Here is a 19,297-nt window from a genome sequence, read left to right as displayed (position 1 = left end):
CTGTAATGTGTGCAGAAAACTGTTTTGCTCTGTCTTTTTAAAAATTGCTTTGGAATCCCTGGAAAGCATGTCATCTCAAAGGCAGCTTAACTTGATCTAAAATCTCAGCGTGCTTTCGCGCAATAACACCACAATTACAGAAGTTTAAACGAGCTTTGCCAAGGGCAAAGAGAGTCATGGAATACTGATTTATTCTTTGTGATGGCCCATTACAGATGCTCCAAAGTCCAGGGAAATCCAAGCCACCTCCAGAGAAGGTTAATAGGAGGCTTTTTCATAGCACAGAAGAGTTTTAAGTAATATTTGTGGACATGACTCCATTTCATAGCTTAAAGGTATGAAATACATAGCTTGTATTTGTATTTCCTTCAAACTGTTAAAAAAAAATCAGGTTTTCTTTAATAATTCTTGCTCATAAAACTGCTTAAAATCTAATTAATGATGTGACGCTGCTTGCAAAATTAGAGATCACTGGTGTCCATGTTCTGTTAATCCTTTTTCCATTTTGTTTTTATCTCGCGCTCTGACCTTGTGTATCTGAAGCATAAATATAATATATAATCCATGTCTGGTGTTAGCATCTGCTGCAGCCAGACTCCTGTTGTCATGCAACATGTAAACCCATGAATATTTTAGTAAAAATGTCTTTAAAGAGCGCTTTGTGACACTAATAATAAATTATGACACTTATATTGAGATGACAATATAGTCGCAACATATTAAGGAGTATTAGTAGAGCTTTGCACTTTGGTTCTACGTATAAATGTGCTGCAGGTTTAGAAGCAAGCTGCATTCTTTCGGTGCACTTGAGTCCCAAGTCGAATGGAACATACCAAAAATGTTCAGTATTGTATTGTTACACCCACATACCAGAACACTGTCTTTTTTTGAGGTTTTTGAAGGCTCTAAAGCTTTAACAGTTGGCCTTTCTTTATTTATACAAGTACTTTGCAAAATTCTTCTTTTACTTTTATGGGATGGATGTTTGTTTTCAACAGGAAGTTTGGCCATTAAGGGTCTGGCTGACCTACCTGGAAAACTCTTCTGATCCCTTCTCTTTTCCCTCCTTTTCTTCACTTATCATCACATCTCCACTACTCCGTCATTCCTCCCTTCTCACTCTTCCTCTTGTGACTGATTGTTTGTTCTTGGCCTGTGGTCAGTTTAGTCAGAATTACTGTCAAACAGTAAAAAGGGGTTTCAGAGGGATGTAGATTAGCTATAACATGCTGAGTAAGACCACAACACTTGGAACAGCACATTGCTGCTAAATTAGTACCGCTGATAATCTATCCCCCACCCACGCCCGTACACGCATAGACTCACGCTGTGCTCCTGCGACAGAGCGTCGCTCTGTTTTCAGTCAGAATTATGCATCAGGGATTGTTTTTGTTTTTTTTTTCTTGAAAATGACAGACCTGTCCTTAATGAGCAGAGAAGTGGTTTTCAGAAAGGGCTTTGTGTGTATGTCTATTGTGTACACAGTATGAGTTCATGTGTGTGGGAGAGTTCTGGCTCATAGCTGCTCTTGGGAGAACAGCACGCACCTTGAACGTCAGGGGACCAGCCAGGCATGTAATGGAAACTTTGGAGATTTAGAGAAGCTGCTTGCTAAAAAAAAAAAAAAAACAAAACCCCGCCAATGTTCTCCCTCAAATGACTCCTACTGTGTGGGGTCATCATAATAACGTTGGGACATTTTATTATGTTTCATCACACAACAAATATGTAGTTGTTACTCCCTAAAGAGTTAAAACAATGTAAGCCAAATGTTTTACTGTCATAAACACTGTTGTAACTTTGTTACTTTAAAAACAGGAATGCTGATTGCCGCCGTAGGTAAAACACATAAAGGTTCTTTTTCTTTCTTCTCGTCATTAGGACAAGCTTCAAGTCCAGGCTTTGGTCAAATGAAACGCTGTTTATCATCTAATAGCAAAAGGTTTAGTTCCAGACAATAGATGAGAAGCAGATGCTAAAGTTGGAGCCCCCTGAGTTTTTTAATGGTGTCTCTCTGCTGCAGGTTTTTTTGGAGACAATGTGTTGTAGCAACAGAGAGCTCGTTGTCAGTACCGGGATTTTGTGTGCGTCAGCCGCATTTATATCCCCATAAATGCTTTTTGGAAGAGTCTATTTTGTGTGTGAGTGAAAGAAAGATGGTGGATGTGCGACTTTGCTGGGAACCTCACTTGCTCACTCAACATCTGCAGGAAAAAAAAAAAGTGGCTTGGTTATTATCTTTCTCCAGAGCGAGGAGCTGATTTGAAACGTGCTACCTGTACAAAGTCTGGCTAATATATTACTGCAGATTTGCATATCCAAACATATCCTCGCTTATGCATCTTTCCACTCATCTTCTCTTAACATTAACAGCTACATCAGTATTTATGCTGAGGAATGTTCTTCTGTATGAAGGTACAAAAATTCCACAAACCACTATAGATAGGCAATTTGGACTTATCACAGTATTTTGTTGTATTTATTGGGATGAATATATGATGTATTGGTCATGAATCTATACATGCACACAGTCAGAGGCTCAGAATAACAAAGAAGTTAAACTTAACTTAATCAGAAAGGCTATTCTGCTACAGCAACCACCTCAAGCAGTTTAACTGCACTGCTTAACATCATGCAATAATTGTGGTTACTATTTTAAAATGGAAAAGGTGTAGTTATTAAAAATCTAATCAAAATGACAGTGAAAATAGTTCCTCAAGTATCATACAAGTAGTTCAGGGGATTTATTAACAGGTTTAGGGTCAGAAAAGGGCAACTAATATTTCTGCAGACACCACACATTCTGGACACAATCTGTTTAAAACGCAACCTTCAGATCAGCTCTACAGAGCACTATTTGTAAAAAACAAACAAACATGCAGGCAGTTTCTTCCTGTAGGCTGTCTCTCTGATGAACACAACGGATACCTAACAACTAGAGTGGTAAAGTAATTTGTTTTGAAAAAAAAAATTGCACTGTCTTAACCTTCTGTTTTTCCTTTTTATTAAAAAAGTGCTTGCCAACATATTTCCATACTTTACATTATAAATGAATACATTAATTTAACTTATTGAATATATAAAAAACAATCCAGAACAATAGATCAAAAATTATAAATGAGTGTATTCTATATTAAATATAAGTCTAAAATATTTGTCCGTAAAATTGTTTGAAATGTCACTGTGACTAGCCAGATTGATCCCACCTAATTTAGTTATTAATTACAATTATTAGAAACAACATATAGATCAGTCTTCTGTTTTCTGCTCTTGTTTATTCATTTTTGCTGCAGGTTAGCTACACAGAGAATGGGAGAAGGTTTGAAGTCATTTGAGTCTTAGGAAACTTTGCCGGCTTGTAGATGTGGCATTTTGTCAGGATTTTGCACAAGCAAGTGTGCAAAAAAGAGAGGAATGCAGTGGGAGAAAAGGCAGACAACAGGACACACAGCCTCTGGATTATTTAAATCAGTGATTCACTGTTTGATCCTTTATAATTGGTTTGTGATTTTGTGTGGAGAGCATAATAAAGCTTTAATTTTGTGTGCAGAATTGGGCTTTGAATAAAGACTCATTGGAAGTACAGAATCACTTCCTGGGATATTTGAATTTGGATAAATTGATGCTGCACGTATGCAGCTCTGCATACATTTTGATGAAAGTGGGAATGGCAATCAGAGCTCAATTGTTGATGCTACAAAGGCTCTAAGTGTTTTTACCCTGCAATCTTGAAATCGCTCATTTTATTTGTACAATCAGTACGAAATGAAGACATTTTGTGCAGTGGTCTGGTTCTTCTTAGTATTCACGCCTCTCTTTGAGATGTTGGCAGTTGGACTGGGTTGTTATTAGGAGTGCTTCATCTGACTATGTCATTGCCGATCAAACCAAGCTGACAACCCAACAACAAACAGCATGCAAATGGTTCCCCAATGTGAGCTTACATCTGTGCTCTGATAAACATTGCCAGATGAGTTACAGGCACTGTACGAAGCGCATGCCGCATGTATGTGAGTGGCATGCCCTCAGATAAGCTGGCACAGCCTCAACTCGGTTTGTCACATATTGCTGCGGCATTAGAAATAACGGCTCGAACTTGACACACCCCAAACACCCCAAGCACCAGAGCCCTGCATCCTCGAAGATGAAAACACTTCCTTCTTTCCTGTGTCTGTTTTTCCGGTGAAAAACGAGAACCCTGCAGGGAGCAAAGTGGGAACGCGGAGGAGAGGGAGAGGGGCAGGGTGGAGCATCTGGAATAACATTCACTCGTCTCCCATATCACTGCTTTCTCTCTGATCCCCGTCTCACACACACACTCACACTTTGCTTTGACATATCAGCTATCACCTCCTCTGCAGCCTCTGCTTCAGCCCCGCTGCTCTTTCAGATGACATCAGTGCAGGTGTTGGTCTTGAAGTAGACCCCATTTGGTGTTTGTGTATCGGCGTGTGCATGTGCGTGTGTGCGTCACTTCTGGTGCCATGCTGGCTGGGACACTTGCCATTTGAGGAAGAGGATTTGTTGGTTGTTGACTACCATTGATGTGCTATGTATCACCACCCACTTACAGGTGGCTTGCTCGTCTTTGCAAATGCAAGCTGCTGTCACAAATTTTTGACATTTATCTTAAAGTTTCAACTGAAATTTCTTCCCAGTGCTTTTAAAAGATTTCTTCAGATAATCTTTTTTTTTTTTTCGCAAAAGTATATGTACTTAACGTTTTCCCATTTTGCCATGCTGCATCTACAAACTCAATGTGTTTTATATAAAAAGCAAATCTTTTGCAAAAAAGCAAAGGAAAAACAGTGATATTTAACCTATCACCTCCCTAAGAAGATTCAGAGAACTTGACTGGGGGAATCTGTTTATTAGATGGGCGAACATTTACTCACATTTTAATACCACTAAATAAAATGTAGTCAAGAAATTGACCCTAGATGGCACTTAATTAGTGAGGCAATAAAACTAAATTTAAACTCAAACTAAATTTAATCACCCAGAACCTTCTATCCCCAAGGTAAAATAGGCAACACATGTTGGTGGCTGCATTGTGCTGTGTGGATATTGTTTTACAAAAGGGACAGGGAAGCTCGATATGCAAGAGTGAAAACAATGCAAGCCAAATGAAGCTAAACACAGAATGATTATGAAAACCTGCTGTAAGAATTAAGTGTGGAAAAATGTGAATTCTTTCTGTAGATTTTTTTTTGTATTGAAAACCTCTTTCAGGTGACACTTTTCCTTTCACTTCACAGTAATCTACTACTTCTTTTTAGTTTATCACAAGAATTCCTAATGAAAAACTCTGATATTTGTAATTGTAATGTCACAAAATGTGAACATGTTCCACGGGTATGAATACTTGTGGAAGTAACTACACAAATACAAGCGCAACACATCATTCACGTTGAATTTGATACCAGCGTGCCTAAGTACGAGTTTATCTGTGTTAACATTTATTGAGGGAGCAGAATGAAAAGGGATTAACTTTCATTGTGCCTATATTCATGGCTTCTTGCTGCAGTGGGGGAAAGCAGCTCTTATCTGGCGCCTTACAAACAGCACGACGACTCGTTCTGAAGAACAAACATGGCACGAGGATACTGCGACACAACTTGATTGAGTCACCCAGCTGGCTTTGAGTAGAGTTTGATTCCTCATGTTGAAATTATCTTAAGTCTGTTGCTCGTTAAAAAAAATCCTGAGGCTGGTGTAGATTATAGTCTGTCAATCAAAAACAGCTGTCTGTGTGCACATGTCTGTAGCAGGTAGGCACTTAAAGTTTCTGCAGACTTCCTTTGGTGTGTATCAATATGATTGACAGTGTTAATGGTGTAATAATTCCTCACATCAGGCAGCTAAAAAGCATCAATTCACACAGTTTCTTTTTTGGATAATCAGTTTCTGTATTTGTTTTTTCCCCCCTGCACCACAATTTTGTTCCGTTTCTTAACTCCTGCTACACATTAAACTCGCCCTTCTTTTTCTGTCTTTTTCCTTCCTACAGGATGAATGCCGCAACTTTATCAAGGTGCTGCTCAGCAGACAGGGGGGCCTCTTTTTGTGTGGCACCAACGCCTTCAACCCTCTCTGTGCCAACTACACTGTAAGCAACCGCATCACATCTGCTAGCTCTACTGTAACTTTGTCAGACGTTTTGTGGGCCAGCCAATAACTCAGTTATTCATACAATTGCTTTAACATAATTGATAGATAGCTTATCTATGTTTTGCAATGAGAGAGCTTGCTTCAGCAGTGCAATTAGTACGTCTACTCAGGTGAAAGCTTACAGCTTGATTTGGGTTGTTTGGCACTTGAGGTGTTGACTTCCTCCCAAGTAGCTATTTATCCTTTCTGTCTGGCAGTTTTAGTTCCTTGTTTTTCAGGGGAACAACACTTATTTCTTGGTGGTTAAACTTTCAGGCCTGATGTTAGAGTCAAGGCAGAAAATCAGGGAGAACAACAAGAGGTTGAAGGAAGTGGCCTAAGAGGAAAGCTGGAGACATGACTTGTTTACTTGGTTGGATTTTTATTTTTTGTTTTGCTAGTGGTAAAAAAAAAAGAGAGAAAGAGAAAAACAAATTCCAAATGAAGTGACTTGCAAAAGTATTCAGCCTGTTGAATCTGTTCACAATTTGTCACATTACATAAACAAACTTTGGTGTATTTCATTTGGATTTTCTCTTTCCAGCTTTCCATCAATTTTAATACACACTCCTACATTTTAAAAAAGCATACTTTATTATTTATATGTCTTTTGCAGGCAAGTGGTTGCACTGCATTTTATTTAGGGTTTGAGAGCAAAGTAATTTCAAATCCACATCATACTTTTTAGATTTTGGTTTAAAAAATGTGAATTATTTTTCCTCCGCTTCATAGTTATGCACTAATTTTGTTTTGCTACTACGAAGAGCACTAATAAAATACATCAAGGTTTGTGGTTGTAACGCAGCGAAATGCAAAAACGTTCAAGCGGCATGAACACTTTTGCAAGGAACTCTAAAGAAGCAAACATATAAAGACTCAAAGATTAAAGCAACAAGTCAAATGCACTGATTCAGCTAATTATCTCACGGTTTCAGAGCATTACGCCAACAGTTTGTCCCTAAAAAACAATTTTCAGAATCTGAAGGTTCTACCCATCAAGTTTCAGCTCACCTGAATCCTCCTCCACACAGCTCATTCCACTTTCCCAAGCGATCCCTGTCTCACTCAATTACGGCAACAACCCGAGACTCGCTGAAGGGGGGAAAAAAATACATATAAATATTAATAATGGGTTCAGCTGATTTTGCATCATTCTGAAGAGATTTTGAGGGAATATACGCAGCCTAGTAGTCAGAGCTAGAAAAACAGATTCGGAAAATGGGGGGGAATCTTCCATCAAAGATTTTATTATTTTTTTTGTATCGGTGTTATTTCCATTCTCTCACATTTCAGACTTTGTGCAACATTGGAACATAGAAACAAACCTGGCCCATTATCTGTCAGCCACTAATGACGCCCTACAACACCTGTCTCTGCCTGATAGGCTGTCTGCTTCTCAGGGGACTAGTTAGCAATGCAAGCTGCTCTTTTATTTATAGCTCTGTTTTAATGAAATGACATTTATAAATGATTTTGCTCTCGACGGTGGGTGGAAGGCACTCAAAGTTGTGTATTTTTTTCTCCAGAAACGGTTGAAATAGGTGCTTGTGGCTACCTTTTAAATATACATGTGCTGTAATTGACACAGAACCAGAGATTTCACCGTATAGATACAGAACGGTATAATAATGGGATGAAAACTTGTGTGAATTGTTAACTAGACTTCATGCGGGTGCCTCAGTGTGTTGGTCTCTTATTTATGTATGAGAATGTAACTCTCTTGTTGCCTAATTGCCACCACTGAGTCATTAGTTTGCGCTCTCCATAACACTGTCTAATTGCCATTCTCTTGTGGCTTGTTTTCATGATGCTGCCATGGATGCATTTATATTGTTTGGAGTGCAATGATTGAAAGCTGTTTTTGCCCGCCTGTCTGTGTGCGTGATTTTCAAGGGCGACACTCTGGAGATGATGGGAGACCCAGTCAATGGAATGGCGAGATGCCCTTATGACCCCAAACACGCCAACGTTGCTCTGTTTGCTGGTAAGATGCTCCCTCCAGGCTCCATGCACCTCTTCTGTGTTTCTTACAGCGCTGTCAGACAGGGATGAAAAACTGAGGAATAACCCGGTTCCTCTATGAAACTTAATGCATGACACTTCAATATGCTGTATTGGTTCAGCTTCAATTAGTTTTTATCTGCAGTTTTTCTGTTTACCTCACTTCACTGATAATGTGATCATCAGCTCTGTGAAAACAAACTGCAGAGAGCCATTGTGGTGCAGTCATCATGTTTTTTTTATTGCAGTAATATTTTAGTCTTGTCAGCTGTCATGTCTACGATAACAAACAGTTTTGCTTTATTGTGTATCATTACAATGGCCTGAATTAGTTTAGGCTGCCATCGTTTGTCTCTGCTGATAGTTAAGTAGATGATGCACAAACAGTATTAACTCAAAAACAAAGCTGTCAGCTTTCAGCATTTTTCAGCTTGATTACAGATTTCTACTAATGTGTCACTTCTGTTATGGACTTAGGTTTGTGGCGATAAAGTACCACTATGAAAAAAATCTATAACCTGATTTAAGTTTTGTATCACTGCTGCTGCTTATGACATATTTCTGAAATACTGACTATGTAATAAGTAAAACAAGATATGTGTGTTGTTTAGACTATTATAGATATTTAAAATGAATGGGTGAATTTCCCCCCCAGTGTTCATTTAAACACCATGAATCCTGCAGGCATTTAACAGATGAACCCAACAGTTGAAGAAGTAAAGAAATATATATATTCAATTAAAGCTCACTAATTTTAGAAGCATGCAGTTGTTAAACATTGTCCTGAGTTGTGGTGTCCAAATTATTAACTTTTAGAGTAATCTGTCCAAATAACATTGTTTCAGATCTCCTAGTCTTTGTCTGTTTTCTCTCTGGAAATCTTCAGTCATGCTTTTCTTTGAGAGCAACAGTTTTCTCTTCTATGAAAGTTAAATCTGAAGAGCCTTTTTTTTGACTGTACAATTATACACTTTTATAACAGCCTTGGAAGGAGATCCTGTGATATTATGTTGAAGACTTGTTTGCAACATATTACCATATTGTTAGTGAGACTTGTATCTTTCAGTCTGCTTTCATAATGAACTTGCTTCTCAACTTGTAAACTCTACTACATACAGTGAAATGTCTGATTTTAAATGATTTTGAGATCTTTTTATGTCGTTTATCAGCCACTACAGTCTTAAAACAGTCTAAAACGGCTCTTTCGATCTCCCTGGTGTTCACTCTCACTTTATCAATCCAGCAGATTAGCTTATCATGTGCACCTGACGTGATATGTCTGTGTGATTTTAAACCATTTAAAGAGATAAGAAATGTGTGGGTGTCCTATTGTAAAAGATCTTTTTTTAAACAATTCATATGATATTGTTTATTTAAAGTGTCTTAAAACTGAAATCTGCCCCATTCGTAACTCCAAATGCTGGTAAGATCTTTAAAAATCAGTGTTGTTTTTTTTTTGTTTGTTTTCTCCATTTGAAACTGTTAAGGGTTTTTAAAGGGGAACCACTTGAAGACTGAAATGTGAGTAATTCATATCTGAAGAAAAGATTGTGTGAAGAGAAGAACCTCTGAGTTTCCTATTGATGAAATTAGTGTCACAATAGATGAAGTTGGGTCTGACTAAAACACCCGAGATCTCTAAATTTATTTTACACTGTTGCAGCTCTGGTAATGTTTTTCCATTTTCTAAAAAGAACAGTCAGCCACCTGATGTTTCAGCTTGTATAAACCTTTCCTTATGTAAGGAAATGTGGTTCTGTGACTGATGAATATCTGTCAGCCAAAGTGTGTTATTTTGGTGTGCTTATTTGTCCTAATCTCACATTATAAAACACAGACATGTGACCAAAAGAAAATAGCTTTTTTTTTTTTGGTACATGGGTACAAAATGGTTTGTTTGCAGTAATGAATTAAAAATAGGAAGCAATGAAATGGCTCCAAATTGCTGTATTGACCAAATTGACCGAAAGATGATTTTAACACAGGCCACAGCATTTTTGCAACAATTGAACAGTCCCTAATACTTTCAGCATAAAAACGTAATTGGAAAATGTGCACAACGTCCTTAGAATCAAGCCTCTCCAACTCATCAGTTCAAGGATAGATCAGTCTTGAAGGTGTTGCAGGAAGTGGGGGAGAGGATATATTGTAGAATGGTTCCACTGAATAGTGCAACGTTTATATAACTTAGAAAAGGAATGCATGGAAATATCACATCAAAATAAAATGAAAACTGACTCAAGAAGTACATAATGAGAATTCTACTATAGGCCTGACAGTCCTTGAATCACAAAATTGTCCAAAAATAAATTAGTCTAATGAGAATAATAGCAAAACAACCAAAGATCTCAGAGGATCAAGATGTGGCAGGAGGAAATAAATTAAAACAAACAAACAAACAAAGCTGACAGAAGTACTTTCAGGGTGACCAGGGCTCTGTCAATTTTTGCATTTCTCTGTTTATAGTTGCTTTTTTATTCTGTTCAGCTCACCAGTATCTGTGTGTGTTTGTGTGTTTCAGAGAGGAATCTGTTTACAGCTACGGTGACAGACTTCCTGGCCATTGATGCGGTGATTTATCGCAGCCTTGGGGACAGCCCCGCTCTCCGCACCATCAAGCACGACTCCAAGTGGTTCAGAGGTACCAATACATGCTTGTGTGAATGCGCGTGCTTGCCAAGATGCGCTTGCATGTTTGTACTCTTAAGCGAGTCGCTCCCCTGCTGCAGTCTGTCCTGTGTTCAGAATCCACGCCCTCTGTTCTGTGGTCAGAACTGGATAGGTTTGAGTGAGCGTCCACGTTACTCAGGAGGCTGATGGATGTGTCAGCAGCTGAGGTTTGACTCAGCAGACTGATTGCGGGACACAAAATCCCTCCGCATCAAGTTCGATGTTACCGTTAACACGTGTTGCAGAAAGTCCTGGCTGAATTATTACCAGAATCAGCATGAAAGTCGTGTCTCAGAAATGCCAGTGAGACATAATTCTCTTATTATTTGCTGTGAAATCCCCTTTCAGCATGTAATGAAATTAGGCCTGGCTGGTGCCTCTGTGCCCCTGCCCTCATGTTACTCCAGCGTTGTGGGAATTAATGCTGCATTCACAAACGGAGATGTTTTTGGATGCGTAATTTCTCATGAACCATCTATGCGTTCTTTCTCCACAACAACACAGAGCCCTACTTTGTGAGTGCTGTGGAGTGGGGACCTCACATCTACTTCTTCTTCAGAGAAATAGCCATGGAGTTCAACTACTTGGAAAAGGTATAAAAGAACATCAGATGAAAATGTATTTCCTCTTTTGTGTCTGAATTTTTCATGCAGAGGAGGGAGCTGTCTTTTCATCGCATACTTTAAAAGGACGTCTGTGGAATATATGAATGCATTGTTTAGAATACAAACATGAAAGGTGAAGCTGAACCAGCAGTATTGTTTACATTTGAGCATCAACACTTTTACTCACTGCCACAATGACCTTTTATTTTCACTTGTTTGCATGCATATCTGATCTAACAAAACACAGAACATGATTCTGTTACCCTGAAAAGATGTGACTGTTATAGTCTTAATGCTATTTCCTGTACTGATAACACATCTTTATTAAGAAGTCATTTCTTTCTTTAAAGCGCATTTAAAAAGCATGTGAAGTGCCAAATCTAATAAATGAGCAATTCACATTCTGGGGGATGTGTTTACAGAAGGTTTCTGGCTTTGACGTGTTTACAGAGAGCAGAGTAAATGGATGCTCAAACAGCGACAGAATTGGGTGTTCAAAGAACCACTTTTGGGATTCACTGACATTTTCATGAATAATTGATGCTGATTTTAGTGTTATTAAACAATGATCTGTCAAAACAGGGTTATCACATTGCAAATAGCATGCAAACGACCTAGCACATCGGAGCCGAAGAGCTTTTGAATGTCTCCTTTTGGAGATAAAATGCAAACACCCCCAGCTTATCACTGGGGTTCGAGGGTTTTATCTATATTGTGAAGTCCCATCACAAAGCCAGCTATGGCCTGACTTTCACAGGTGGTGGTGTCGCGCGTTGCTCGCGTGTGCAAACGCGATCAGGGTGGCTCGCAGCGCGTCCTGGAGAAGCAGTGGACGTCATTCCTCAAGGCCCGGCTCAACTGCTCCATTCCCGGAGATTCCCACTTTTATTTCAACTTGCTGCACTCCACCAGCCCCGTCATCAGGATGCACGGCAGGGACATCATCCTGGGCGTGTTCTCCACACCAGCAAACAGGTACAACACGCACATACAGTATATCCCCCCCTCTCATAGATTTGTGCCCAGTTTTTTCCCATTTAGCTTTTCAGAAAAGATAACACAATTTAATAATTTAAGAAGAATTTTAACTGCAAGAGTGAGGCTTTTACCCATTTCAGAGTTGCTTTGACAACGTGCTGCATCTCATTTGTTCATATTTTTTAACTTCTCAGCATTCTTCCAAACTTTTTGGAACATATCCTTGCTGATTCAGTAAAAATACTGTGTGTGTTTATTTTAGATTTGTTTTTATATTTTGTCTTATGATGCAGGTTGATATAACTTGAACCATTTCCATTAATAGATGACTCTCTGTGTTGTGTATTTAGCTTAAAGTGAATATATTTCTGTCCATATCAACTTCAGCATCACTTGCTACGTACAGTTATGTTTTGTTGCACTGAGGCACTATTTCCATTTTAATGGAAATGGAAACGAGCAATAAAAGAAAACTTGTTCAGGGCTCCACTGACAAACAATGTTATCCCTTGTGAATATAGCATCTTATCTAACCTAGACTCTGTTAGAGCTTTGCTTACTTGGAGATGGATTTAATTAGTGACTGAAATCACAGAAAATGGGTAAGGAAAACAGCTTCAATATTCAAGAGCAGCTGGATCCACATGAATAAAAACCCATTTTAGCCTCCTTCAAACAGAGACCAAGGCAGACCCCCCTGTGTGTAGCTGCATTCACATGGTGCACCTTGAAATTTTATTGAACCGCTGTTGTTTGTTCGTTCATCTATGTAGCTAAAAACAGCTGTAAGAAAAAACAGCAAGTCTTCCCACAGGCCCCAACAAAAATCTCAGTGGCGATGTCAAGATGCAGAGGTCAAGATAGGAAGTGGGTGTGGTGGAGGGTCAAAGTCGAGAGGAATTTAAGCCACATAGAGCAACATGGAGACTGAGGGGAATTTAAAGGCTCAAATACAATACAAGCAGTAAACCAGAGGAACTGTTTAGCAGAGGAAACAAGGGAATGTGAGACGATATTATTTATGTAAACCTCATGATAAGCTATTTATAATCTAAATGTAGAGCTATGCTTTAATTGCAGCAACACTAATGCACACAGATGAATTAATTTCTGCTTATTCTTTGATGCTCTCAATACTTATTCCCCCCTACCCCCTTTGCTCTTTCATTACAGAGGAATCTCTTTGCCACGCATTTTTTGGTATATTTACACAAATCACTTCACATGCCGTCATGCTAAACCTAGTGTGGTCCCTGTTAAAGATGTAGAAACCTTTTGTTTCCCTGCAGTAAAAATATTGTTTGCCACTAGATACTGAGCTGAATGAGGATTGTAATGGAGGTTAAAAAACTGAGTTTTTCCAGAGCTCAGTGTGAGAGATCTGCAGCACAGAGCAAAGTGGTATGTTTGGATCACCATAACAACCATATGACTCTTAACATGCCAGCTGGTGTTTGGGAATGATGTGAGAAAAAGCCTTTTCTGTACTTGGATCACAAAAGTAAGCATGTGGAATTCAAGCAATTCATGAACTCTAAGTGGAGGCATGTGTATCAGTCAGCTGAAACCAAAAATGCTCTTTACTGCCTTGCCAAGTACGACTCTGTTCTAAAACTTGGGTCTAACTGTGAGAAAATTAAGGGGATTTTGTGGACCATCAAGTGTTGAGTCTTTGAAGTTCGTGTGAAGTTATTTTGTCAGTGCCTCTATTCACCTTAGTGTCTACAGTAGAGCAGAAACAATGAGACATAATTCACAGTGTTATGATATAGCATAACCAGGTACATTACTTTTTGGGAATGTTGCCATCTTGTTTGTTTATTTCTTTTTTATATAAAAACATCAACTAACATTCTAGCAACAATTTTAGAATACCCCAAGTGATGCAATAAAGCCGAATCACTTGTACCATAAGAAACTCCATAAATGTCACTAATTCAAATAAAATGTCTTGTAGAGTTATGGTTGCTGGAAAACCTGCCAAGCATTTTTTTTATTATCCCAGCATATTAATGTGTGCATGTTTTTTGGAATATAAACAAAAAACATCTTCCAATATATCATTTAATAGTAAATCTTTTGCATCTTTGCTACTGACATTAGAAGAAGAAAGAAAAAAAAATTGATACAAAAATAAAAGTTGAAGATATTGAATGGTAAAAGATGTGGTGTGAACAAAAAGGAAGATGAGAAGTACGATAAGTCCAAGGACAGGGAAGTCGGTAATGGGCAACACGTGTGCCTCCCACTCCCTGAAGCCTAAAACTGTTTCATCAGCTGCATCTTATCTGCGTGTTTGGAAGAATACGCTGCGGGAGATTGGGCCGCTACCTGCAGAGTCAGATGGATGCCTCACATATGCAGACTCATACACAAATAAGCACATTTTCGAAAACAATTAAAACAGTTCCCTGATAAAAGCTTTTACTTCTCTGCACAAAGGATGGGAGGACCACCTGAACACACACAAACAGTCAACCCATGCTCGGGTAAGCTGCCCTTGGGTCTTGTTTTAAATAACCGCCAGGCAAGTCAGAAATGGAGGTTCTCAGGGAAAAGATACGGATACGTAAAGGTGGAGGAAAATGAGCAGGAATTATCGGAGAGAACGTGTGAGGCGAGCTGCAAAAACTCCTCATAGGCCCCTTGTGGCCCGCTGCGGCACACCGGCAAAGTGCTTGCCAGACAAATTGCCTTGGCTGGCAGAGTGTAGTGGAAACAGCATGAAGCAAGACCTTGGAGGAAGGTAATAGCTGTTCACTCCTACCACTTGGCTCACTGCAACATCCACCAGTCCTCACCGTGGTATGGGAGTGACGAAATGATGTCAACGATTTATTGTTCTACATTCTGCGGGAGCTCAACTCCTCCTGTGCCCACACTCTCCAGGGGTTATTTTACCACCACATACCAGCTGCATTCACTGCATGTTTTTTGGCCTCTTTTTTCCAAAATATACCATCGAGATTTTGAGTACAAGAGCAACATCGAAGAAAAACAAAAAAGTTTTCAGCTTAGTATTAGCTGGTTTTTGTTCTGCCAGTTGAAAATGTCAATTGCATTGACTGACGTGGGCTCTTTGGGCTTAATAGAGCTGTATAATTTCCCTCGCATTGTAAATGAAATCGCGTGTACCCTGAAAGCGGGACGCCGTCTCTGGCTTTCCATGTGGAGAATTCTGCGTGACAGCCGGATGTCCCTCTGGGAAAAAACACAGCAGCAACGAGGAGAAGGAGGAGAACAGGTTTAAGATGCCATGAAGAATGTGGCACTGGGGAGATTGCACAGATGTGCAGGATAAACCTCCTGCACCCCCCTGGGCCCACAAACAGACTAGGCAAAGGAATACATAATAAGGTCACAAGCTGCAGTTACAGAAACTGGTACTGGAGAATGATGCTCCGTGTGTCCGACTGGAAACAAGTCTCACAAGAGAAATATGCTTTTTACTAAAATATTTCTCATCAGCTTTTGCCCTTCGTTGGGTCATCAGGTCTGTGGACCCAAAAAGCAGGTCAAGGCACCAGTGGTAAACATTCAAGGAAAACATCTTTAATTAAAATATTAAATTATGACTCATAATTTTAATATAGGCTTTTGTGCAGTTTGTGTGTTAGGTGAGATCATGTTTCTTGCACTTTTTCACTGTTTACAACTCATCTATCAAATTATAGAAGTTTTTTTTTTTTTACTGTGGTAGCTAATAAACTATGAACAATGAACAAACATGAAACTTTGCACCCCCACTCTGACTCTTCAGAGTGGAAGTGGACCCATTAATGAAATTCTGCTTAGGCCCCAACACAACCTTGGGTTGGCCCCGCCTCTACGTTTATCTGAATAACAAATGATAGTTGGTAGTTTTGAACTCATGAGTTGAAAAATTTTTTGTTTTAATGGACATTATTAAATATAGTATCACCTACTTTGCTTGACCGATTTGAGCTGTTTTGGATATGTATCCTTCCTGGAGATAATTGATTTAGCAGATCTTCATTTTAATTTCATTGAGGAATGTGGAAAATAACTAGCTGCATCCTATAATTAAAGGATTAGATTAAAGATCTCCTGACTGTTATTATTCTTATTTTTCTCACTTATCTCTGGAACCCATCTTGTGACTGATAACATGAGCAATTTCATGCTGTCTGAGAGTTTTTAAACAATAGGGCTGCTCTTTCAAACAGACTGCATATGCATCCAGCCTGCAAAATTTTATCTCAAAATGAAAACAAAGAACGTTGAAGAACCACAGAGGGAGGGGAAAAAATCAACAAAAGAAATAACTGAAGGGAAGCAGAAGAAAGAATCTAAAGCATGACTGAGTAGCACAAGTGAGAGAAACTACTTTGGAAATGAGAATAATAAAAGACAGTTGTGAGAGGAAAACAGCTCGAGGCCTTTTGGCTTTCTTCCGTTAGATTTAGAGTCATGCACAGGGCAAAGCCAGTGGCCTGCAAGCAGGGTGATGGGAGGTTGGTGAGGGTAGAGAAAGCTGGCAGAGCTGGCAGACATATCACATATAACATCTGGTGCCTTCTGTCCTCGGAGAGAAGCTGCATCGGACACATTTAAAGGACTGTGAAAAAGTATTTGCCCTCTCACAGACTTCTGTTTTTCTTTTTTTGTCACACTTAAAATGTTTCTGGTCATTAAGTATTTTTTATATCAGTAAAAAAAAAAAAACAGAGTAAATACAAAAATTTAGTATTCAGATAATTGTTTCATTTATCACAGGAATAAAGATATCCAAGTCATCCTGACTCGATGTGAAAATGTAATTTGCTCCTGCGCTTTATAACTAGGTGACAACAGCTGCAGTCAGGTTTTTCCAAAAAGTCATTTTTGCATCTCTATGGTAATTTCAGCATGCTATTTTTTTCATGATTTGTAATTCAGCCATATTGGAGATTTTTTGAGAATAACCATCCTGTTTAAGGTCATGCCACAGCATCTCAGTCAGTCTTGTTTGTTGGCATTCACAGATGGATTTACTGGAGTGCTTTGAATCACTGTCCTGCTGCATAAGCCAAGTGTGCTTCAGCTTAAGTTCACAAATAGACATCATCTTTCAGGATTTTGTGTGAAAGAGTAGAATTTATTTCTCCACCGGGTTCCGTATGTAGTCCACATCTTAAAGGAGCAAAGCACTCCATACCAGCAGATGGCTACCACCATGTTGGACTGTCTGCGTGATGATTATTTGCTTCCTTTTTTTTTTGTTAAATCAGCTCTAAGCTACCTTTTTGTGATACTAAAATTTGATTTGATGATCTAAAACACAGGTGTCAAACTGTAGTCCTGGAGGGCCACTGCCCTGCAACTTTTAGATGTGCCTCTTCTGGACAACACCTGAATAGAATACTTAGGTCATTAGCAGGTCTCTACACAAGGAGGAGGTAATTAAGCCATTTCATTCCAGTGTTTTGTACCTGTGGCACATCTAAAAACTGCAGGATAGTGGCTCTTGAGGACTGGAGTTTGACACCCCTGATCTAAAAACATCAGTGTGGCAAACAAGCAAATCAATCAACACCTGTGCAAGTTACTGCACAGGTGTTGCTAGGTAGCCAAAGAGTAAGTGAGTTAGTTGATGCTCTAACCTTATCTGCCTACAACCCCCAGAGTGCTGTGCAGGTCTGGATCGGACGATCAATATTCTATCATATGTGTTTTTATTGATATTGGTCACATGTCTATCAGGATAGATGTATTTCTATTGCCTCACCCTATTAAGGGGGTAAATGCTTTTCCCCATCACTCTATGACTACTGCTTCGCTGCTCTAGCCAGGCTTCAGTCATATTCCTGCTTGTAAATGTCTGTAAATGATAAATACGGAGGGGTGACCGCTTGACCCGATCAAATAGCACGTCGTGAGAGCACGGTTCCCAGCTGCAGCCAGAAAATCCAGCCCACAAACGCAGCTCCTCCACACACTCCTGGAAATCAGCTCAGAACATAAACCAAGAGGGACTAAAAATCAACAGCTGGACATTTATTTTAAAATAAAAGTCAGAAAAAGGAACAAACAGCTGAAACTCATGCAGCAGCGGATAACAAGTGGTTCAGTCTCTGTGGATATTTCTAAAGTAGTTCGAAGATTTCTCTCCATGTACGTAGTTACTCATTGATGAGGACACTTTCAGAACAGAGTGGAGCAGCAAGCATGATGTTTTCTTTGTTTCTTTAAACTCATCTCTTATCTCATCCTGACAGCTCTTCCCTCTTTTCTCAGTGTGCCTAAAACGCACAAATGTAGCATCAGGCTCAGCAGAGACAGCCTGACTGTTTGGGCGCCTCTGAGTTTGTTGTAAATGTCTCTGTGTGTTTATTTGCACGGAGGCGCACCGGACACTTCTCTGAGCGGCCGGGTTCATGAGCGGTTAAACAGCCTCTGAGGTACACCAGGCTTTTTACTGGAATGTTTTTGTGGGTTCATTTCCTTTATGAGAATCCTTCCCTCCTCCTTCTTGTGGGGAACGGAATTTTGAGTGACTCAGTTTCTATTGTAGCTTTATATTCCAGGAATTTCCGCCAGGATCTTTTCTTGGACCTAAAATAGCTTTTCTATCTGCCGAATATCTATATACGATGGCCCAGAGCTGATAGTGTCTCTCCTTTCTTTATTCTCAGTGTGTATCAGTCATTATTTCCTTTATACTCCGCTGTAGGCTCCCAAAAAATAAAAAGCAGAGTTCATCATCTTAGCTGGGCTCCGAACAGTGTATACATCTGAGTTTATTTTTATTTTCAGTTTTTTTTAGTGTGGGTTTAATCCTCTTTCTTTCCTTTTTATGTTATTTTTTTCTCTCTGCTACCTTGTTGGAGAGTAGAGCCGTCTTGACACCGGCTGACAGTCATTTTGTGTCAGCTCAAAGTGCTTCATCTGCC

The 19,297-nt window shown here is 39.3% G+C and overlaps 1 protein-coding gene across 1 annotated transcript in view; it reads left to right on the top strand.

Annotated features, from left to right (window-relative positions):
* sema6bb (sema domain, transmembrane domain (TM), and cytoplasmic domain, (semaphorin) 6Bb) overlaps nt 1-19,297 on the top strand; it is a 183,217-nt gene that overhangs the window by 108,186 nt on the left and 55,734 nt on the right. The window contains exons 6-10 of the mRNA XM_028027955.1: nt 6,011-6,109; nt 8,044-8,134; nt 10,673-10,792; nt 11,326-11,414; nt 12,184-12,401. Of these exons, the coding sequence (XP_027883756.1) occupies nt 6,011-6,109; nt 8,044-8,134; nt 10,673-10,792; nt 11,326-11,414; nt 12,184-12,401 (617 nt within the window). The remainder of the gene's footprint in view (nt 1-6,010; nt 6,110-8,043; nt 8,135-10,672; nt 10,793-11,325; nt 11,415-12,183; nt 12,402-19,297) is intronic.

Source organism: Xiphophorus couchianus, chromosome 9 (assembly GCF_001444195.1).
Source record: "Xiphophorus couchianus chromosome 9, X_couchianus-1.0, whole genome shotgun sequence".
NCBI classification, from domain to species: Eukaryota; Metazoa; Chordata; class Actinopteri; order Cyprinodontiformes; family Poeciliidae; genus Xiphophorus; species Xiphophorus couchianus.
This window is presented reverse-complemented; position numbering and strand designations above follow the sequence as displayed.